This window comes from Thermobia domestica, chromosome 11 (assembly GCF_964235325.1).
Source record: "Thermobia domestica chromosome 11, izTheDome1.hap1.1, whole genome shotgun sequence".
In the NCBI taxonomy this organism is placed as follows: Eukaryota; Metazoa; Arthropoda; class Insecta; order Zygentoma; family Lepismatidae; genus Thermobia; species Thermobia domestica.
In genome coordinates this window covers 75798715-75824057 of record NC_137464.1, presented here as the reverse complement: position 1 = coordinate 75824057, position 25343 = coordinate 75798715, and the positions used below count along the sequence as shown (strand labels likewise).

Here is a 25343-nt window from a genome sequence, read left to right as displayed (position 1 = left end):
ATTAAATATACTGTAGTATTTTTTCTAGTGCTGTGTATTGTTATGATTACTCTATATACATTATGAGCTCCTTCTTGGCTAAGCGGTTAGCGTACGCGCCTTTGGCGCGGGAGACCCGGGTTCGATTCCCGGCGGGAGCTCATGTGGTTCGGATTCCACGTTAATCAGTAGGTCCACGTCTCATGTAGGCTCGCTGCTGAACGGGACATAGAAAAAATAAAACTCAAAATCAATCAATCAATCTATATACATTATTTAAAAGTAGCTGTCATGATATTGCTTATTAAAATTTTACAAGCATCTAATATTAGAAATCATATTCTAAAAATACACCAATCACTTATTTTCTGTAAGTTGGCCACCTGTCGAAGTTGGCCACTTTTTAATGGAACCAATCGTGGCCAACATAGACAGGTTTCACTGTAGTATTGTTTTTATGTCAATTTTACAGAAGTCAACTATCGGTTTTGAAACTAAACCAGGTGTTGGAAAGATTTGCTGCATCTACTGGGAGGAAAATCCTACTTCATTGACTCGAAGAAGATAGAAACTATTTTGTACAGACCCTAATATTATTATCTAATAATGTATTTTCCTGTTCAAAGCAGGGGTAAAAGTGAGTGGGACGCTATTTCTCCACTTCCAAAAAATATATGGTGTCCCTCTACTCTAAAAAATTACAATACGCAAAGATAGGTACTAGGGGACGATATGACGTAATGCGTCCCCCCTACCTTTTCAGACTCACTTTTACCCCTGGTTAAAAGTGTAAATTTTAGATCTTATTCTATCCTACCTTCTGCGTTAGTTAAAAGTAATTTTGTTCTTCGGATTTCCAGTTTTGTATTAAACTGCAGTAAGAGTAAGTAAATTCCTATATTCTTAAAATATCAGTTAAAATGACATTTTGGTGATCTGATGTCTCTATAGAAATAGTGTTCCCTCCCTCCCCCCCCAAAAAAAACGATGACCCTACGCCTTTGACTACTGTTATATTATATTAACGACACAGTCTTATTGCCTTGGATTTAATAAATCTATCTTTACACATACTTCATTGGCTGTGTTTTGAGAGCTACATCCAATCCTGGGGTGTACGATAAAAAGGCTGCTAAAGCAGTTTCAAATACCAAACCAAAATTCAACACATGGTTCCTGAAAGAAAGTAAGAAAATTCAAGTTGCAACATTCTGTACTCATATGCAAGTCTTATTCCTACAAATATAGCAGTATTCCTATAAATCGGACGCGGACTTAAACTAATTAAATTGTTTAAAATCAGTAATAATAGTAAGGTAAGCAACAAACAAATAAATAATAATAATAATTGAAGCTTACGGGAAAATAAAGAATAGATTAATAATAGTTTGTACACTAAACAAAACTTTTTTATTTTATCGTTACTGTTTTGATAAAATCGGATTGTAATGCTAATTTCACATGTAGCAATGTATGTATTCGGAAGATTAGTGAAAATTTTCAGGAGGGAATATGGTGTGAGGGTTTTTAAATACGACATATTTGGGAAAATAATCGATCAAACGGGAGAATGTTATACAACGAGAAAATCCACAACATGCCAGGCTGATCCTCACCGAACCTATTGTGAACAATTAGGTCGAGATATCTTAAGAAGGACGGGATTTTTTTTTTAATGGTTACACTGGCAAGATTGAAGTATATTGTAAAGCAGGATCTGAATGAGGTAGGTTAATTATTTGAGTGGGCTTCATTAGCACAGAATAGTATTCATTGTATTTTTGTTTCGTTGGCTTTGCGGGTTCTGTACGATAATATGTCAGATACATGGGATATTTCCAGGAGTAATACTTTTTGGTATTTTTACACTTATATGTTTTCAGGAAACAACACGTGTATTTTCTTTCTTTTTTAAATATGGTGTGCTACACATATGATGATAGTAATCCATGAGTCGAAGCGGCAAATTTCATTCATTAGACCTTTGAAAGCAACTGATTCTACTGATTTAGAAGAAAGGGCAAGATGCTTTCAGAAAAAGACGAAAATTTAAGATAGATATGAGGGTTGTTTACTTGTGTATAATTATTATAAATATCACTTCATATTGAGAGATGTTTCTCAGATAGAGTAATTGTTCTCTTATCAATATGGGGTACCGCAGGATTCTGTTTTGGGTCTTTTACTTTTTAATAATAATAAATGATTTACTTTAAATATTTAGGATTCACAAAGTGTATATTTTTTAACTAGCTCACTATATGAAAATAAGTATAATTTGTCTGTTACCAACATTCATTCTTAACAACGTAAAGTCATATGCATTTTTGCCAATAATGAAAGCGGAAACTCATTCCCTACTTTTTCGGAAAACGTTCCGATGTTAATGGAAGGTACTTGAATAAAAGTTAGTACTTTATATGACCCTGCAATTTAAACTAACTTCTATTTAACTCGTCCGACCCTGAAGATCAATTCTTAATTTAATGTTTATTAAATAGTGTATGGTATACGTTCTTACGTATTCAAACGATAACAAGAAATAGGCAATATTATATTAGTGTTAACACTTCTTCCTAAATACTGTAATTCGAAAAAGATATATACATAAAATTATCATTTTTCTTAGTCAAAACTTTGAGAAATAACAATATTGTTTGAAAAAAGTGAGGCTCAAACAAGAAATGCTGTGCACTTGAAGTGAGCGCTCTATCACTGAGCCATTGCGGCCATTCAGTTGTCGAAGATAGTGGACTTCTTTATTCTCTTCAATCAGACTACTTATGTTATAAGAGGATTTTTACAATTGCGAACTGAAATGAAATAGAATTTAATTGTTTTTTTTTTTTTTTTTTTGCCAATAAATTATAATATTTAAGCTACCAAAATGGATGTTCAATACGAAGGAATATTCAGAAGATAAATAGGGACTTTTGTAGAATACCACAGTGGAAAAAAGTTGAACTCAAGAAACTCATAGATATGATTATAATGTCACAGCTCTGCTCGCCGCTTCTCTATGTTTGCTAGAACAGCGCAATATTTAACCAGTTTTATCGCAAATCCACATGAAGTGTACTACTCTTTACAATCTCTATTAAATGGAAATGGGGTTATAATTACATATATAAAACCCACAAGTATTTATTCCTGTCAAGCAGAATATATTTAATAACTAAGCAACATGAATAAAGTGTATAAAATACAGACATTAATACCACAGCATTGCGCGTCCTCAGGTTACGAATCAAGGAGAAGCCTCTAAGTATAGAGGTTAAATACAAATATATTAAGTAATATGTCGCGGAGAGGACAAGGGGTAGCCTTCCAGCTTGGGAGTTTGGCGTGAGGCTAACAACCTCATCATGTGTAAAAAACAATTGCCAATTTGGGATGCTTTTGATAAAATTTAGTAAAATTTGAATATGTAGAGTATTTTGAGCTTTTTAGATTGATTTAATTTGCATGAAGCAAATTTATATTTATTTGCATTTATATGAGAGGTAAGTTTGGGGATATTTTATTATTGGTTGTATTGATTGAGGGTTAATTAGAGTTTTATTAAAATGATAATAATAATGTTTATTTAAACATGTGTATTTTAATAGAATTAGTAATTATTTATGTGTAAAGTGTTGTTTGTGTAATGAAGATTTAAGAAAGTGTAATTTAATGTGTAATTTATGTATAATGAATTGGGTTAGTATAGAATTTGGTTGTGATATATACTTGTTGTTGATGATTTGTTGAATTAAGCATTGAATGATTGTATACCAGTAATAGCAGTTGGTTGTATTTTAACGTTGAATTTTTTAGATTGTTTTTTTAGTATTTGAAGTTAATAATGTTTTAATTTGATGAATTGTAGAATTTTAAATGCTATTTTTTTAATATTGATTTTTTGATAATGTTATTTTGATAATGATGTTATTGAATAAAATAAAAGGTTTTTATATAATTTAAATTGTTGATGATTTAGTAATACGGTTTTAGTACTTGGGTTGATTTTTGTTTATGTGTGTTTTAGATTTAAAAAGATTTTATTTAACCAAATTTTTATAATTTTAATTTAATTATGATGATATGAAATAATGTTATTTTTTTGATGTTTTTATTGTTTGAAGAAAAGTGTGGATGTTAACAAATTTATTATATAACATTATAAGTTTTTGTTGATAGATTAGAATTTATATAATTTGAAGTATATATATATTGTATTTTTTGCACATATTTTTTTAGAGATAAACAAGAGTAAATTAGGTTTTTTGAAACTTAAGACCATATTACAATTAAATTAAACCAATAATTAATAATTATTTATGGTTTTGACACAATTTTAAAACAGCGCTTGTTCTGAAACACCCACAGAAGCCTCGGACCACGACAGATAACTTGGCATAATTTCATTACAGTACAACCCTTGTCAGAAAAGTTCCAGGACAAAGGTCATAAAAACAGAAAATTATACGTACCAAATAATAATCCTAGCTTCTATCAAAGTAGTCCCCTTGGTACCTATACACAATTGCCAACGTTTCTGGAGATCTTGGAAGCAAGCAGGAAATCTTCTACTGCGATGCTTGTAAGCTCGTTTATCACAGCCCGTTGGATGTCTGTGGTATCTTGATGATACCTGCGATTCCTTTCAGTCGCCTTTTCACTCGTGGAAACAAGAAAAAATCACAAGGTGAGAGGTCGGGCGAATATGGCGGATGTGGGATGGCAATAACAGAATGTCTGCCAGATACTCGTTAACAGATAAAGCAGTATGGGGTCTTGCATTGTTATGCACTAAGAACCAATCCTGAGAATGCCACAAATCAGGCGACGTCGAATTGCTTGTCGTAAATGTTTCAAGACTCCGATGTAAACAGTTTGGTTCACTGTTTGGCCTGGAGGAACATACTCATGGTGAACCAATCCTTTACTATCAAAGAGTGCGGTCAACATTGTTTTTGTTCTCGAAGGTTGTCGTTTGACTATTTTCGAGGTTGGTGATCCATGACTCCGCTATTCAGCACTTTGACGCTACGTGTGAGGGTCATACTGGTAGCATCAACTTTCATCCCCTGCAATAATCTTTGACACAAATGTGGGATCACGTTTGGCTCTATCCAATAGTTCAGTAGAAATTCTGCGTCTTTCCTCTTTCTGTTCGTCTGTTAGAGAGTGAGGGACAAGTTTTGCATTAAGTTTCCGTTTCCTTAAATCTTCGCGTAAAATCTTATGACACACATCACGATTGAAATTCAGTTCTTCTGATATCGTACTCACAGTTACACGACGGTCTTCGTGCAATAACTCTCTTACACGCTTCACTTTTTGCATCGGTATGTGCTGTAGACGGGCGACCAGCTCTGGGATCGTCTTGCACTGAATCTCTGCCTTTACGAGACCTTTTGTGCCACTCGAAACACGACTTCTTGCAAGTGCCTCCTGCCTGGTACGTTCTTATAAAATCACCCGGTATATATATATATATATATATATATATATATATATATATATATATATATATATATATATATATATGTGTGTGTGTGTGTGTGTGTGTGTGTGTTATTTATATTATATAAAATATATATTTTGCTAATGAAGGCTTATTTTGAAGTAAATACATAGAATAGGCAACATTAGGCACTATAGCAATTATTTAGGCAGTTAGGGGCAAAATAGGCAAAATAAAATTAGCTTAAATTGAAAGTATAACCCTCCATATAAACGTTATTTTTGATCATATCTTTAATAATAAAGAATAGGCATTTTGCCTAACATCCGGTCTCTAATGATTAATAAACCATAACTACATACATATTATTATCTTATTATTTTTATAGAATGAGTTTCTGAATTCCCTAATCCCACGAATAATTAATTTGCATGTTAGTTTTACACATTAGAAATTACACATTGAAGATTTTTTTCTTACTTCATTCCTTGTTGACAAATTGAATTCCGTCGCGTTTTAGATATTATTAGATCAGCCCATTGTGCAATCACGATAGAGACAAAGTATGACGTGTGACATGAGTATTCCAACTTCTTCCTTGCGTTATAACCCTGAAAAACAAAACAAAAGTGAGACCAAGACCAGAATTCTAGTTACATACTTTTCTTTACTTAATTATTACTTGGGATATACATACTTTTCTTATTTACATCACAGCTGAAGTAACAAAGCAAGTTGAATAACCCACGATTACAGACTGTGTAAATATAGTCAACAATTTACAATATTAATTTAATTAATAAGTACGAAGTTAATTCTGAAAGTTACCGGCCTGACGATGAAATACCGCACGACTAGTAATAAGTACGGATGGCCGGAACCGGTTTTCGGTTCTGAACGGATCCGATTCTAGAAGATCCGGTTCCGGAACCGGATTTTTCGGATCCAGATCTGGAAATATCCAAGAACCGGTTCCGCCGGAACCGAAATTTGGTGGCCATCCCTACGCAAAACCCGAGCTGCTGCCAGGCTATGAAGAGTGTGCTAGATGAAATGGTGGAAGCGACAAGCAGGCGCCTAGGTGGCGGCCGTTTGTCTCATTTGGCTAAACAAACTGGATAACTGGCAAACTTATTTGCTAAACAGGCAAACTGGCAAACTCATTTGGCTAATCACCCACTAGTTAACCAAAATTTTTTTTCTGGGAGGCACAAGGTGGTCTGGGCGGAGAGAGCACAAGCGCGTAGTCCTCTTTGCAGTGTTTTGAAGGTGAACTTTGTGCCTCCTTTACGGGTCTTTGGGGGCTTTTGGATCTAGGTCTGGAATTGGTTCCTAAGGTCCTGTTCTGGAACCGAGTTTTCGGATCCAAGTCTGGAACCGGTTCCTAAGATCCGGTTCTGGAACGGGTTTTCGGATCCAGGTCTAGAACCGGTTCCAAAACCGGTTCAGAAAACTGGATCTCCAAGAACCGCTTCCTTCGGCACCGGAACTTTGTGGCTATTCCTAGTAGTAAGTCACACCTGACATATAGTGCCATCTACCTGGTATAAAAATAAATGATGTATCAGTTTCAATTCTCTAGCTGCGTCGGAGGTAGTAATTTGAATCAGTCGCAGTACGTTGAGTTCGTATACTGATCTGAGATGTAGGGTGGATGCTGAGTTTCCTCGAAGCCCACAGTGTTTCACTGTAGCCTTGGCATCATCAACTATATGTACTGGAAGAATGTCATGCAGTATGCGAGCTCAATGGACACTGGTTGACTGCTTCCAACGAATTGACGTAGCTAAGCAGTTGAAACTGATACATGGTTTGTTTCATAAATAGCGCTATATACCATGAACCAAATAAAGTGGCCGGATATTTCAGTGTCAATGGAAACGTTTTGAAAATACCCTCGTATATGCATTTAATTACGTTAATGGATGAATCAAAGAAATTCATTACTTCCAGTGTCAACGAAAGGGGGCTCGGTTTCCAGCAATAAAGCTGCTACGTAAAGAAAGGACTACTATCGCAGAGAATTATCTTTCATTAAGTACTTCTTCGAAGTTTCTATTTTCGGAAATTTAAAGAAAATTCCAGTTCTCTCTTCCTTTGTAACGTTAATAGGTCAGCAAAAAACGCAAACATTGTAAGTTTTATATGTTACATTTCATTGGAACCCACCGGAAACAGCTGACGCCGGAAGTATTGATAGAGTGGATGATCAAGTCATTTCGTCATTTCCGGTGCAAACTGATAAAATCTTTCAAACACTGAACTGTCTTAATACTTATACTATCTTAATACAAAGACTAGTATTTAACTACCTTTATTCCATTGGTAAATATCTATTGAAAGAGCAAGTGCACTCTTAGTTGTGAACAGTAGCGTCAGTGACGTAACTAGGGGTGGGGGCAAACGGGACTTGTGCCCCGGGCGCCGGATTGGGAGGGCGCAAAATTGGGCAAATATTTGAGGGAGTGTTTTGGCTTGGTGGTCAGCGGGGTGCTAAGGCGAGCTCTTGCCCCGGACGATAACTAGCATAGTTTCGTCGCTGAGTAGCGTGGCGTGAATAGTACGTGGATGTTCCCAGTAATTACTCACAGAGAATAATTTATTCTTAGCCTAACCAGAAAGCACAATATTAATAAGCATAAGCTAATGACTATGTGCAGTCTTCTCTCTCTATTGTAGACAATTTGCATTTAAGTTCTAGTCGTTTTTTTTTTTTTTTAAGAATAAATTTATCATAGTGTCATTGAAACTCGTAGAAGAAGCGGAACAGAGCCACCGTACTGAGCGATTATGTCTGCTTCAACAGTCAACAAGCATGTGCAAAGAAAGGTACTGAGGTTGACGTTCCTCGTTCATAGTATGGATAGCCATTTTGTATCGGGTTCGGGCTCAATGATCTCAATTGAGCTCGAGCTCACTCACGCTCGGGCTCATTTCTATTGGGCTCGCGCTCACTTACGTTCAGGTTCATTTCTCTCAATTGGATTCGCGCTTACTTATTTCATTGGGAGTCAGATTCAGATGGGCTCGGGCTCGCCCTAAATTATTGATCCCGAGTCCGAATCTCGGACTTGCTAACGCCGGACTCGCGAGTTTGGATATATCTGATTCAAGTTGGGATTTTAACGTCCAATTGAACGGTAACAAGGCCTCTAAGTAGGCGTTATGTTCTGACGCGCCGTAGGACCATGGAACGGCAGGACTTCGTTCTTTCTCGGATTTGTTTTCACAATTCTCCTCACCGGAAGCAACAGTCTTCATTGACTCACATATCAATTCATTCAACAAGAACAATCAAAAATACTGTTCTTATTAATATTATTTTGAAATATTGTTATTAGTTATTTAAATTACAACGAACTTAAGAAATCTTATTAATTAATTAATTAATTAATTTTAGTGCTTCTGCCTGTAACATCGGTTCCATGAATGTCACGTCTCTAGTTGCGAACAAACATAATCTCATCAGTTTCACAAAATAATCATTGATCCAGGGGCGGACCAAGGGCCGGGCAACCCGGGCAACTGTCCGGGGCGCCACAGTCAGAGGGGCGTCAAAACGAGTCTCAAAAAGTAAATTTTATAACGTGTTTTCTACTGACATATTTGGTTTATATTCTTGTAAAGTAGCTCAATTACATCATCATTTCCCACTCCACCATGGAAGAAGAGAGTTTCATAGTATTAGGGGGGCTGTGTCGACAAATGGAGACATGGCATGTAGAAGAAAGAGTGCAAGGGGAGTTGGTATTGTTTAGGGGGCCATATTCTTGGTGAATTTTTCCCAGACATTGAATGTTATTGGATTTTATATATGCTACTCTTTTAAAGTGGTAGTGAAGGGGGAACATGATGTCAATTAAGTTCGACATTCTTCAAGACATTGACATAGACGTCATTCTCAGAGATTTTGCTCGGAAGGTTACATTGTAATTGATGTGAGGTGCTGAAAACAAATGTATTCAAAATTGTTTAATTTGTTGCTAATTTTCAGTAATAGTGGAATTTAACTTTTTATTTAGTTTTTCTTAAGTTTTGTTATGCTATTAATTATCACGCCTGAGGCTAAAGGTTGCAAAATTAGGAAAACAATTTGTGTAAATTATTCTAGATTTTAAGGTACTGTTTTTAGGAAGAAAAGATATGGACGCTTTCTCATAAAGTTCCCTAAATTCACTTTGATATTGTTTACTTATCAAACTTACGAAAATTAGAGGATTTCTAATACTTGATAAGACCTATTATTAAGCATTAGTCTTGTAAGAGTGTTCAGCTATTGTACAAATTCATGAGATATGTTTTATGAATGATATGGACTTCAACTACTAAACTTACATAAAAAGGGTTGTGTATATTGCTGTGCGTAAAACACGTTCAACATATGTGAAATGTATTTATTGGTATTTCACTTTATAAGAATAGAGTGTTACATAGTCGGATATATGGTAGAATGACTTCTGAAGTTATTGATATAACAAAACAATTTACAATACAGCAGTAATCATGTCTCATTAGTAGTATTCAATAAATGCTGTTCGATATTGTTTTTGTTTATATATATATATCGGTACATAAATAATAATAATAATAATAATAATAATAATAATAATAATAATAATAATAATAATAATAATAATAATAATAATAATAATAATAGTAAAAACAATGGAATTGATACCATATGTATATTTTTCAGTAATACCCTACCTATATTATGTATTTAAGCATTAACTTTTCTTTTTGAAAAATGGGTTTACCATATTAAAATCATTATAATAAAATATAAAATATAGTCTAGGACTAGGGGGCGCCAAAAAGTCACTTTGCCCGGGTGAAAATTTTGCCTTGGTCCGCCCCTGCCTTGATCAACCAACTCTAACTCTTTCCGAGCTTCAAATATTTCCGACTGTAAAATGGAATTAACCCTTGCCACGTTATAATTCCTTACAACAATGAATGTATAAGGTTCTAAAAAATACACTTCTGGTTTCAAACAGTACAATTGCTATGTAAAACACACAGAGGCCAGTATATGAGTCAGATTTATTTTTATACATCTTCCCTTACGTTCCTTTTCTTTGAACTCTTTATTCTTTAAGTTTTTGATTCAGGAAAAACGAAATTTACAATGTTTTATTTATTATAATGTTTCTAGGTCAAAATAACGTTGTAAGTTCCACATGTAACACATTTACAAGGGCGTCTTATAAGTTTCCCACCGTGTCAGAACATGAAGTTCGGACACCTCTGGAAGCATTAGTGGTTTGCCATAGCAATGAATATACCAATGGACAGAGGAATCCTTCCCCTGGTAGTCACTTACTAATGGCTGTTTCTAGTCTTGTGATATGTACTTTTCTGGTCTGAAATATGCAGTGTTAAAGAACAGATTCGTGAGGTCCTACTGTAGGAGTTTCAACTGAGACACACAACCCTTGAAGCAGCATGAAACATCTGTGGGACGAAAGTGAAATGTGCAGTGAGCTACCACACGTCGAAGTTGTGGGTCAAAAATTCAAAGAGGGTGGCTATGGCCTTTCAGAAAAAGACCGTGCAGGAAGAGCTCTCACCATCAACATAAAGGATGTGCGTCAAGCTATGGAGGCGAATCTCAGCAGCAGCACCGGTATGATGGCTGTCAAGATAGATACATCAAAATCAGCAACTATACAAGTGACATTGGTCACCGTTGCCAAGGTATACAGATAATGTCGAATTGTTCCGCACGATCTCATTCCTGAGCAGGCACAACGAAGCGTGAAAATTTGCAAAGCACTGTTGAACAATCTCATGGATCAACGTTTGTTTAAACGAATTGTGACGTCAGATGAAAATTAGGTTTCCTACGGACTCCAGACTCTAGAAATTAATAGTTGTACCCAGGGCAGGACGCAGCTCCTGTGGTGATACAGGGGCTGTTTGATACTTAGTGTATGGTGGAAATTTGAAATCTTGTGCACTGGAAACTTCTTCCTTACAGTCGTGCCTGAACTGTGCTATGAGCAACTGAAACGAAAGTATCAAGCTCTGTCACAAAATATCCACACTTAACCAACTGAAAACGTTGTTTGATGCAGCGAAACAATTCTTTCTACCGTAGATTTCGTGCCATGTATAACTTCGAGGGTGTTGAAAAGTTACCACATTCAGCGTACAGTCCTGACTTATCACCTTCAGATTACTATTTGTTCTTTTGCAATAGGACATTTCTCTCACGATGAAACAGTCACCAACGAGTGACGTGGGTTGCAAATGTTTCTCGACCTGAAGTTCAAGGATAGGTATATACAGGGAATTCGAAATTTGGAGAAAATATGGGCATTTACCATAGAGCACAATGGTTTGTGTTTTTCAGTGTAAATTCTTTCTTACACTGTTCCCTTGTGTCTTCATTTTTCACAAGGTATGCGACGTGAAGCTTATGGGACACCCTGGTGTTTGGAACCCATTGGAAACAAATGCGAAAGAACATCACTCTCGACGCACCCATTATATCACATTTGACCCAACATTTTTGTATGAGTTCTCTATGAATTTGTGACCATTATTATTATGAAGTATGAAAAGGCCTAATTAATATCACCTAAGTAATCTTAATTCTTTTGATACTTTACAAGGAGTATAATGTGCCACTGTTAGTGAAAACCAAGCAACAATAGCCACAATGTGCTAATTAACAGATACATTTTTCATATAAGTAAACAAATAAATCTATTTCAGCAGAATTAAAAACTATCCCATCATAATAAAAATAATACGCCTTGTAATAATGCTATTACTATAAATACTTATTTTGTTACTTCTATAGGAGAGATCTAAAAGAGAAAAATGGGAATATTAATGTTACTATGTACACTAATGTCCAAAATGATTGCCACAGATCTATAACTGTCTTCTTGTAAGAAAATAATTTGATAATGATTTTGCAGGATACTTTGAATACTGATATCATGTGTGTAATCGGGAAATGTATATTTGGGGCAAATTTTATAGGAAAAGAATTATAAATACGAAAATTAGAGTGAGTAAAACAAAATGTTGCTAAATGGACAAGAAAGTTTTATTTTCGTTTTATTGTTCTTATTTTCTACTCTTTTGACATGAAATTTTCCGTATACATGTCTTTGTCCATTATACGAGGGTCACTATGAAAGTTTTGAGATGTGAAATAACTTACATACTTAAAATCAATTTAACATTTACATTTTCTCAAAGTACTCACCATTATAGTGTACACACTTTTGCATCCTCGAAAACCACTTTTGGAAGCAGAGTTGCCAGTCTTTTCCTTCAAGTGTTGCAAGTTCATTCTCGTAAGCCACTATAGCTTTTTCAGGACTGCAAAATCTCTTCCCACGCATGCGATCTTTGATCCTGGGGAACAGAAAAAACACACGGGGCCAGGTCAGGGCTATACGGCGGATGAGTCATAAGTTTGACCTCAGAGATTCTAAAAACTGAATTTTGATGTTGGCCATGTTTGCGGACGCGTTGTCATGATGAAGCAGGATCCCACGCAATCCAGTTCTTGGACGCCGTTCCAGAAGCTTCTGGAACACTTTTGTTAGGCAAACAGTGGTGTACCACTGAGCAGTAACAGTCCTTTGTTCTTCAAGTGGAACAGTTGCAACATGGCCAGATTTGGAGAAGAAATTTGCGACCATCTTCTTCCCGATACTTCGCGGTCGCTTCACTTTCGTGAGTGGATTTTCGTCTGGAAAGATCCAAACTGTAGACTGGCGTTTATTTTCAGAGTCAAATTGGTAGATCCAAGTCCCATCACCAGTAACAATGTCAGAGATGCGTCGAGAATTGCCTCCATCAAATCTTGCAAGTATTTCTTTACACCATTCCACACGCATGCGCTTCTGCTGTTCAGTCAAAGTGTGAGACTTCAATAACAACGGTATCCATATTTGGAACTTAAGACATGCAAGGAACATACAAGACACTGATAAACAAGAAATGTAACAAGATATGAACAAAATTCTATATAGAAGAGTAAAAATGAAGATCACTAAAACACAAGAAAAATCAAAAGCTACCAGCTGACATCGTGGCTACTTGGATCGCCAAAAACGAAAATCTATCCTGGCTGGCTGGGTCGCCAAAAACGAAAAACTATCCTGGCTGGGTCGCCAAAAACGAAAAACCCGCTGTAGCGCCCCAGAGGGCCCTAATCCCTGGAAGGCCACGGCTAAGTTTAACGCTCAGTGCCGGAGCACCGAGTTAATGATAAAACCAAAAGGGGTCGCCACCTGTGAACTAATGAGAACACAGGAATTCGAAATAAAAACCATACAAACTGATTATAAGGAAAATGAACTTCAATGGAGACAACGACGAACGAATCTGACCTAAGCGAGACTGCTGACTGTACACTCTACGAGTGCACAGAAAGCAGCCCTTTTCTTGTGCTGTGAAATTCATACTTACAGACAACCTGAAACTCCAATGATTAGAAATTACTGGGAAATAAGGTTTTATTTACCTATATTGTTTAACACATGAAACATTTTTGTAAATAAATGTATCTGAATAAACATTATTACACCATTCAATTGCATAAAATAAAAGAATAATGATATTGGTAGTAATCTGATATGCTTGTGAACATGATGAATTATATTAAGTAATAAGAGCACAAAATACACTGACCCGATGACATATATACTTTAAGAAAAACACAAATGTAAACAAGGTACACACTGATTATATTAATTAAATTACCCTTTTTCTGGTGTGTATTTATGATAGCTAGCTTGAGTACTCTTTTATTATGAACCACGACTAGTCGGGTGACAAGACTTATAATTATCTACTTAATTATCGAGTAAAATATGTACCCATTTATTTAATACAGATAAACAAACTAACTTTATGTACTTAGAAAAGACATCATGCTTTGGTAATAACATACATGAACTACGTATGCATCACGGCTATGAAACCCGGAGACGTAGAAAACTAAAGGGACAACAAATAAAGTAACTTGGAATAGCATCTCAAGTTAAAATAAGACGAAAACCCATGTAATCTGTATAATACATTATGATCCTCTACTGATTCGAGAATGTGGCTAGGATACCCTGCGAAAAGATTAAGCAAAAAGAACTTGAGAGAGATCAAAGTGACTTCACCCAGTAACTTAAGTTAGCTAAGAACCAGCAAACTGCAAAACGAGAGGACAAAAAGAGGCACCAACCTGTGCTAGAAGGACACACAAACTTTAAATCAATGAGAAACACTCATAGCTTAAAAATAATGAGCATAGGAGAACTAGGAATTCCTTGTAATATTTTAAATACAATATTCGTGAAGTATTCAACTCACTGCTAGCATAATACTGAATAGCCACAGTTGCCTGCAACAGAGATACGTTCGTATCTTACATACTGGTCACAAATGGACACACATAACACTTACTACAGAAATCACTGAAACTGTCAGTGAATCAATTACGGCATCCGTACGAAGCGGATGGCCTACTACGAGGGTAGGCTTGGCAGACATTGGGTACTTACCCAGGCTTATAAGCATTGAGGAAGTATGCTTCACTTTCACATTAGCAATACACACTTTTGCGAACACATTGCCGACAAAACTTCACAAATAAACAAACATTCTAAGAGTATAAAATACTGCACTAAACACACACACTGAAACATCCCTCATTTTGACCTGCTGCATAAGACGGGAGAAGTGATGAGATTACTGGTTAACTATGGATCTTCCCAATAATGAATATTTTCTAAATCAGCTGATGAACAGTGCCCTCACTGCGAAGTAACCCGGCAAGGCAGAGAAAAGCAGGTGCATCACCCACATCCTGGAATACACGGGATGATTCTTGCGAAGTTGCCACTATACATTGGGGTTCTCGTAGGTTAAAGTTCACATCTATCATGAGTAGGAGAACCAAAATCTCGACAAGAACACAAAACGGGTAGCAGTAAATATGTACAAAACCCTGGCTGTGGAGAGTTATACGCACTCAGTGCTTAATTCAGTTTTTCAAACTGGAGATTCCTCACTTCATTTTCACCTTTACTTTGCACGCATATAAGAGGAAGTTCACACCACTCGTGCTGTTGCATGATAAATTACTATGCAAATAAAATCCCATGATTGCATAATTAAATGAAGCAGTTACTTACAAGAGGATGAATTACGTTACAAGAAGCTAATGAAGCAGGATGGCCTGCTTACTATTGGCACACTCTTGACGACAAGATTATTCATGTTGATTTAGCAATAATAAATACTGAGTTCTTACCATGGGAATAGAGATGATGGTAGTTTGATGTGAAGACACGTCAGATGTCTTATCAAATGTGTTTCTAGGTTGACTGTGTCGTTGGGTTGGGGGCCGCTGACTGGAGCTTAGTTGCACATAATTAAATCTTGACTTTCACTATTAAAAGATAATTAAAAATTTCATAAGACATAATGAAACGTTCGCAGCAATGCTCGAATAACTGCCGAAAGAATATGTTCGTACAAAACCACTATATACTGGTACAAAAGATTACACATTCACTAATTCACGTGGTGGAACAAAGAAAGTAATGTGGCCCCAACTCTTTGCTATTTTTCTTCAAAACTACCTCGATCACGACTGACCAAGTACCATAGAAATCTTCCACATGGTTATAAGAGTTCTAAACCTTCTGTAGAGGTTTCGATTACGTTATTCTATGAAGCCACCATGATTTGTTGACGGACTGACGCAACCATGACATAAAGGTCGGACATCTTGACTTTTGGTACCCAGAATTCCCTGCGCGCAGCCGCGAGCATGATGCTTTTCAGAGTTGCCAAATAAGTTTTCTTACAAGTTGTTCCTTGTAACCTTTACTAATATTTACAACTTTACTAGGATAATAGAGGGGCGTTACAAGACACCCAACAAGATGAAACTTTCCTGAGCTGAAGATGATCATGAAGAATTTTTGTTACTGCTGGCGATCCAATGTTCACTGTAGATTCAATGTCCTTGAAAGTTGTTCGAGGATTTTCTCGAATCATTTGTTCCACCGGGGCAATGTTTTCATCTGACACAGCTGTTACCGGACGTCCAGCTCTCTCTTCATCTTTAAGCGATGTCCGGCCTCTTCTGAATTCACCAAACCACCAAAAAAATTGTAGCACGGGAAGGAGCAAGATCCCTAAATGCCCTCTGCAAACGGTCAAGGCTTTGTGTCTCGTTCAACCCCCTTTTGAAATCGTAAAGGATCATTGCCCGAAAATTTTCCCTTTCGAGCTCCATTCTAGACAGCCGATTACTGCTCACATCAACAAACAAGTGAAGGCGATACGGCCTCGCCGATAAGCGAGGCGAGTTGAAATTTGCTTCGCTTCTTCGCTCTGGATACCACTACCGAACGCAATTGTTGGAATTCAAATACTGTTCCACAACAATGCGTATCTCAAAACTTTCGTAGTGACCCTCGTACACATACTAACACTATAAGAAATACTAGGCGAATTCGTTATCAAATTATATTCCTACAACAACATATTTATAGACACGCGACAATAATTTTGGACATGAGTGTACCAATATATAAAAGTCAGCTTGTTCTCTTAGTACAGCTTCTGTCATTAACCTTGTTAAACTTGATGACGTCACAGAAGTAGTTAAGAAATTTAAAACATCAGATAGTTAGGATATATTTGACATATCTAATAAACCTTAGAAAAGTTATCACCAATCATACTGCTTTAATAAATATTTTATTTTTTCAAGAAATCTTTCCTACTTCATCTGAAACAGAGAAAGTTATGTCTATATACGAGGATCATTCAAAAAGTAAAGAGACAGTCTATATTTTTAACACTAATCAATTTTTTTTTGTTTTTTTGTTTCAGGGCTGTTAGCTGGCAACCTTGGGATATGCTCTGATCTGCTGTTTCGTAATTTTATGTCAACATAACTTCAAAAATATCAATTCATAATGGCAAGTCCTCTAGAAGATTGCACCTTAGAAGAACAGCGCTCAGTTATTAGGTTTTTAGTCGCAGAAGGTGTAAAACCAAGTGAAATTTTTTCTCGAATGTTGAGACAGTACGGTAACAGTTGTATGAACCATGCGAATGTGTACAAGTGGGTTGATCGGTTTTAAAGTGGCCGAACAAGTGTAGGTGATGAATCCCGATGTGGACGTCCAGTGGAAGTTCCTGGTTCTTCGTTGGAATCGAGGATTGACGGATTTATTCGTGATAACAGAAGAATTACTGTTGAAATGATAGCTGAGGAAGTTCAAGTAAGTGTTGGAACTGTTCACAATGTTTACCTGTTTGGACCACTCAAAGACGCCCTACGTGGAAAAAGATTTGCTAACAATGAGGAAGTTAAGGCAGCGGTGCAAAAGTGGCTTCGGGGTAAATCGAAAGATTTCTTCGCCAAGGGAATTAGGAAGCTGCAAGAAAGATGGGACAAATGCATAACTGTAAAGGGTGATTATATTGAAAAATAGCCTTAGTTTTGAAAGATTGAAATAAATCTTTATTGAGCTATAGCAAGTTGTCTCTTTACTTATTGAATGCCCCTCGTACAAAAAGGATGAGCATTTGTGTTCGTACAATTATTGTCTGATATTTCTTATTCCGATTGTTTTTCCTAAAATTATGTGACGTATTTTACGGACTATAAGACGCACTTTTTTCTTCGAAAAATTGCCTCCAAAATTCAGATGCGTTTTATACTCGAAATTAATATAAAAATGCCCACTGTTTGATTTAAAATTCCCGCCAGTCTTAAAAATGTCCATAAGTCGATGCCACGGGAAACCTATCTCTATCTGGCAACATTGGATTCAACTAGCAGCAGCAGTGCACCGATGATACGAACATGAGTTGCAGTGATTCACAAGGTTGCTAACACTATCTCCGTCTCACCCCGCCATCACAAACCCAGAGCCACAGATTAGAACATACAGATTCAGGGATTTTTTAGGCCAGGTCGGTTTTATAAACTAAGAATTTTTAAAGTCTGGCTTTAAAGTCTGGCTTTGCAATCTAATAATAAAAATGGTAAAAATGTTACGGTTTTTTAAAAAATGCTTAAAAAATCTTAATAAATATTGTAAACCATTGAAAAAAACACTTATAAATATTTGACTCACCAAAACATACTTCTGCAGACTCAGTATGGATTTAGACCTAAAAAATCTACAATTGATGCAGTTGAGTCTCTAACAAATAAACTATATGAAGTTTTCGAAAATAATATATTCAATGATATTCTCGGAAACATGATATGGTTTTCACATTAGTAGTTTGAATTTTATGAAATCTTATTTATAAGAGTATAAACAGGTAGTTAACGTATTAGCATTAACAACATAGTCTACATACAAGTACAAATTTTGTAAAAGTAATATATGGGATATTGTGTTTTCATTTCCTGTTTTAGGCCCTCTATGGTTTCTAATAATGATGCATCACTTATCTCTATATACCAATTCTATATAATTTGTATATGTACAGATACTACCCACTGAATACGAATACAAGTTATAATAAATATATACTGGTGTGCCAGTGACAAATAATGTTAACAAAAAAATCAGATTGTTTAAGTCTCATAAAGTTAATAGCAGATGATAGTGAATATCACACTTTTTCAAAATAAATAAATAAATAGAAGCTGGTAGTGCTAACGAAAAACCAGCACTAGATTCATACTCATGTTCGAAATCTATAAAGAAAATCCATTTTGATGCAAAAGAATTTTCAAAAAAGTTGAATTTTGTTGTTCAGTATAATTTTGTGAATAATGGAGGTTAAATTGTACAAGGAAACAAATTCAAATGTGCTTCACCCACAAAGAGAACTTAATTAAATCGAAAAAAAAAACTGATTCAAAGAAAATAACTGAAATTTAAAACAAGAATAAATGATAGCAAAATTTTCTTATGACTCCCCATTTCCATTTCTCAAATGACTTTTTTTAACGAAATATTAAAAATATGGCAAGTATGTCGTTATGGTATTTTATCGTACATTTTGTGCGTTAATAATAATGGAGTTGTCTACAGCGAAACGTTACTTACCCATTCCTGCCCATAAGAGTCAGTCAAAGCATTCATTGACTCGGAATCCCATTCCTTTCGAAGCCCGAACAGGTAAGTCGGATAGAAGCCATGTTGTGCCATGATAATGAAATACACAAAGAAACCAGCTGAGGCTTGTATTACACCTATTTGGCCATATGACAGGGATATTAACCTGTAATTGAAATACTCCACATATAGTTAAAATACAGATTTAGTGGCTTGGTGCTCTAATAATAGAATTTTGATATTTGGTTGATACCTTGTCAGATATGGTGCGTTCAGTGCACAAGGAAATCAAGTTAATTTTAGCCGTTTTGGACATAATGTTATATTTAAGATCACTACCAGATTCGCCTTTTAGAGATTAAATATTCATGTCCAAATATTGTAAACAATTCTTATAATTAAAAAAACTGTTATGTTTCCATGTACTTACATTTACTGCACGAACTCTTTGTATGGTACGTGTGCCTTTTTCTTACAATTTCGGTAATTGGATTTGATTCCCTTGTGCTCTAACAATTACTATTTGTATATGCTAATCCTAGGACACTAAAAACGTTATTTATCCTTTTCAGAAATGTATAGCAGTGTGGAAATTACCAAGTATTTGAGAACGTTGTCTTTTGACAGAATGTGCTCCTATTCGTGATGGGAGGCATAGTCAAGTGCTGGCGGGAGTTAATACTAGGGTGCTGCTGATTTTGCGCTGAGAGTACTGGCAGTTCGAATTCCACTTCGGACATAGGTGTTCTTGTACTCAAAAGTTTGGAAATTTTTGTTGCTGTTAGCAAGTTTCAATAAAAGTATCGGCATTCATAGTCCATTCTTGACCTTGAAAGTACTTACACCTTAATTGCTTTAAGTATATGCACTAAATACTCTAAGTTCTTACACTTTAATAACTCTAGGTACTCTAACTACATACATTTTAATTACTTTCAGTACATACACTCTAAGTACTCTCGTTGAAGTACTGAATGTTTTAATTGAAGTACAAGGGCCCATTTGACATTGAACTTTATTGTTACGGCTTTTCTAGCGGTACTTTACGAACAATTACTGATATGTAATTACACATACTTATCATGACGTTCTACTGGACTGTAGTCTTATTACTCCATTGCTGCCACTCTTGCGTACGTAACATTGAAAGTACTTAGTTTTTGTACTTACACTCATAACCTGTGTTTGGTGTTACTATGTGTACTTATTGTATTGCCCTTTGAGCATATGTAACCTCGAAAGTACTCACGCTTTCATTATCCGTAAGCAACCTCCCTTTTGACGTATGTAATTTCATTGTCGAACTGTAATTGAAGTCGATAAGTATCCAAAATACATCTTCTAATGAATCCAAGTTGTGATATGTAATTACAACCTACTCTCATTAATATCAATATATAGCTGAAAGACACTTACCTTTATACTCACCCTTCCAAGACAGTAGGAAACATTCTTTCTTCTTTCAAGACCATTCCAAGCTCATCGGTTTAACCGTTTCGTGCTCTTATATCCATATATCTAATTAATTTGTATTCAAAAAATATTAATTAATTATCTTTGTAATTGTTTGGTAGGAACTATCATATTGCTATTTTTACATAATTTCAGAATTATTTCGTTGCGTGTAATGAAGCACACAGGGTATTTATGAAGAATTAATGAATATTTAATTGTGTTGCATTTGACGTGATAGAACAAAGTAATTTTTATGGATAAGGAGAGAGGAGAAAAATCGCGAATGAATTCCATAAGCGATCAACAAATCCAAAGAAGGGATGAAAGAAAAGGAAAAATATCACTTTCATTTTTTAACAAGGAAAATCGAAGAAAGAAGGTCACCGATGATTTTATACTATTTCTTCTTGTTCCGTGTTGTCGGACAGAATAGTTCAGTTACATCTTTGCAATGTCTGCAGTATGTAATATATGAGGAATCATGTTATTGTACCACTATAGTAGCTGAGTTATACATATTAAGAAAACGATGATATAATAGCAGGAAAAGCTAATTATCTTTTCAGTAACAGGTAGCAAGGGTCTTAGTTCTGTTTATGTGTGTATCTTTGACCTTCAGAACTCTCGCACAACCGATCTTTAAATTGAATATTTTTCTTTGTCTCTTAGAAAACATAATGTTATATACGATGTTTTCTAGTTGGGATACGATGATTAAAATATATTCCTTATTAACTAGTAATTTGTGAGTTTACGTACCTTAAATGAAAACAAATTTATTTCGTTAGCGAAAACCTATGTATGTGTTTGTATTTCTGAGTTTATTGTCCGCGATTATATGTTTTCGGATAAAGGAGAGGAATGAATAAAGTACGGATTTATAATTTACTGGAACGAGATTGTAAAAGGAAACGGGAGAACGTTTTGTACTAGAAATGCACTCTGAAGGAACAAAAGCAATTCGTTTCAGAAGATATTTATTTTTATTGGGCAGCGCTATTTACTGTTTAAGAAAATTTGGCACCAAATATTTTATAAGGAAAGAAACGCATTATAGGTAAATAATTTTGTGAACGTAGTATGGTGTAGTTAACGGATGAAATTCTGAATATGGAATTAGATTTTTTTTATCTAATTGCATAGAAAATACGTTAGGTTGAAGGAAATGGATCGAAAATAATAAGTTGTCTTATATTAATGGAGTTGATTCCTTGACTGAAGGGTATACTTTTAACGCTGGAAATCCATAATTACATTTCACTGAGAGTTCAATAGCTACTATGCGCATAAAAATAGTAGATTACTTAAGGAGATATATCTAAGAACAGGTAATGCACATTAGAACCATTTTGGCATCATTTTAACAGTGTTGATAGCGACACTTTTTGTCAGGCGATATAAGAGATATGGACAGTTTTTGCGCAGAGCCGGTAGCGACATTAGTAGTGCGTTTGTTTTTATTAGGATTAGCTTTACATACAAATTGAACTATACAATTTACAATAAGGGATATTACTTTGAACCAAATAGTTTGGTTAAGTAGTTTTGCAGCTTCAGGTAAAAGAGAAGCAACGGTAGAATTGGCGATAACTATTAACATAACTGTAAACTATGGGATTTAGTGTGAATGAAAGACCGGGATGTCTTGTGTATACAATAATAAATATGATTATGTAATTTTGACACCTAGAAGATTATGCTATCAATATTTCATAACTGTTTTGAGGGTTGTATATGATATTTACAGCCAGCCTGATACGATTTTGTATTTTAGTTGAGAAGTGTGTTTAAATATTGAATGTGTTAAACAATTTTCTTCGTGCTGTTGATTTAATAAGAATAGAATATGAGTTAGAATACTAGAAAATATTTCCATCCATAACTATGTAATAAATATCTAAGTGACCCCTTTAAGAATTAGGAACTGTTCCATTCAAATATAACAAAAGCTTTACGCATTATACTTGACACTTATACTACGTAAAAATAACGTAGTATACGTATGATATTTCTATAATGCTTCATATAATATTTAAGTAACTTTCTGATTTCTGGAGCAATATTCGTATCAGTAAGAGTGCTATTTTGCATTTGTATAATTAACCCTATAATTATATTTGTTATAGTTCAAATAAAATCAACGAGACTTAGGTCTAATAAATGAGTGCCCATTATTTTATTTAACAAAACACATTGCATTTAAATTGTTTTGTTTCAAATGTATGAAAAAGTATGTAATTGTGTTTTTTACTTGCTATTGACGAACTTTTAGTTGTGTTGCTATCATAAGACTTCTGAGAATGAAGTGAAGAATGGCAAAGGAAAAGAAAATGGCGCAACTGTGTGTAGGTCAGCTATTCACAACTTCTAATATAAGTTGACTACTAGTGTGGAACTGGCAGATTATGAGAGTCTCCCAGATGATCGCTTGCTGTAAACTTAGAGATCAGAAAAATTTTTAAACCACTGATATTCCACAAGTCTAGTGCAACTGTGTTGAAGCAGGACTGTTGGGTCACATACCTAGAAGAGATGAAAGATAGACGAGTAAATGTCATGCATATATTTTTCAAAGATAAAAAGCGATATACATGGAAGGGAATGAAATAAAAAATGATAGATATAACTAGTCGTTTAGCAGAAACTGTACAAATGAAAAACAAAAAACGATTGACGAAATCATAGAAGAAGCTGATGGAGAAATTCGTTCAACAGATTATTCATATCATTGAATATATACGAAAGTTACACATTTATATTTAAGCTGAATGTTATAATTTTTTTTGCAGAGGTAGGAAAATGTTCCATCAGTTGGCAACTCTAACAAACGTTAGAAGTACAGACGGTGAATGGTTTCAATTATTTATTTTATACGTCCTAATGGTGTTTAGTCTCTCATACACCTCTTGTATTTATGTTTCTCTATTATAAACATAAACGTGCAAAGCATTTTGTTTATACGGTTAGTTTTAAATATTTGATAATATTTGATACTGTACTGAGGTATTATATTTTAAATACAAGAATATAGTTGAAACAGTTTTTGTCGTTAAGCGTTTATGGAAATCTTAGAGTATCGTGTTATGAACATATTTTTTAAGTCAAGAAGAAGGGTGAAACAGAATCTCGATTAACATTGGTGGAAGGAGAATGTGTAAGGAAATAAATTCTTAAATTTAGAGACAAAATTAAAATTTTATTTAGTTATTAAACTAAAATCATTGATAAAGATTTTGTAATAATTATTTATCTAATTTAACCTGACATATCCAGTTAAAATGTGCATTCTATTTAGAAGTAATATAGTTAGACACGTATTTGAATACATTAAGTATCACTTTAATACATTTTTAAGATATACCTGAATATTATTTTCCACGACAACTTATGGTTTTGGTTATCTTGCTGAAAAGCATTCATACTGATATGTATTTGGGTTGTGTCTTGTTTTCCTAGGCCCTAATATGTTGTATAAGGTATTCAGCATTTGTTGTGAAAATTGTTCATCCACTTTTTGATGTATGCAGTGAATTTGTATTAGAATCTCAAAGGAAGGGAACATAATTGTAAAAATACAGACATAACCTAACGTTTGACAGAATGTATGAAGTCAAATGAGATGCAACTGATATAAATTCTTTGAACTATGACTTTGTATACGTATGCAATTGTTTAAATTTTTTAAATGGACACAAGTTTTGACAGTGTTTGGTCATATGGAAAATTTACAAATAAAATACTGATTAAGTGTATTTTTATTGATATCAAAACTAAAAATGTTGATTGACGTTGATTAACAATTTTGTCATGTGAAGAAGGCCTCTGCAACATCTTTGTATCTCATCGCTAAATTTGACTCTTATTAGCATAATATATTTGTCATTTTGTTATCGATGTACTTACAATTTGGTGTTGGCATATATATAGTAATTTTGTTTGTAATATTTCAATTTTAATATTATTTTGCACTTTCTTATCATGTGAGATATCATGTGAGATACATCAATTACACATCTAGATCAGAAAGTTCTTAACTCGTGAATCAACTAGTTATTAGTTTGAAGAACACATCGCATCGTAATAAGTCATAATCGAGTAATTCAATTATTTGTAAGTCTTCAGTAGTGGAGTTTAAGATATTAACTCTCTTAAATGTTCAAAATTAGATTCCAATTGTAAGTTCAATGGCTACGATTACTTTTCATATTTTATTTTGAAAATTAATTATTACTTGAATTTTTATTTGTTTATTATATATAGGTAAATGTTTGTATAAATCCTGTTTAAAAGTTTCCGCAATATATTTTCAATGAAAGGAAAAGTTAGTGCAATTTTGTTTAGCAGAAAATATTATTACAAACATTTTACAAAAGTTTCTGGAATTCAGTTTAACA

The 25343-nt window shown here is 34.6% G+C and overlaps 1 protein-coding gene across 1 annotated transcript in view; it reads right to left on the bottom strand.

Annotated features, from left to right (window-relative positions):
• Positions 1-25343, bottom strand: part of LOC145664181 (sodium/potassium-transporting ATPase subunit alpha-B-like) — a 465697-nt gene that overhangs the window by 12822 nt on the left and 427532 nt on the right. The window contains exons 16-18 of the mRNA XM_081730619.1: positions 19486-19660; positions 5909-6039; positions 1054-1155 (exon numbers count right to left, since the gene is read on the bottom strand). Coding sequence (XP_081586745.1) covers positions 1054-1155; positions 5909-6039; positions 19486-19660 — 408 coding nt within the window. The remainder of the gene's footprint in view (positions 1-1053; positions 1156-5908; positions 6040-19485; positions 19661-25343) is intronic.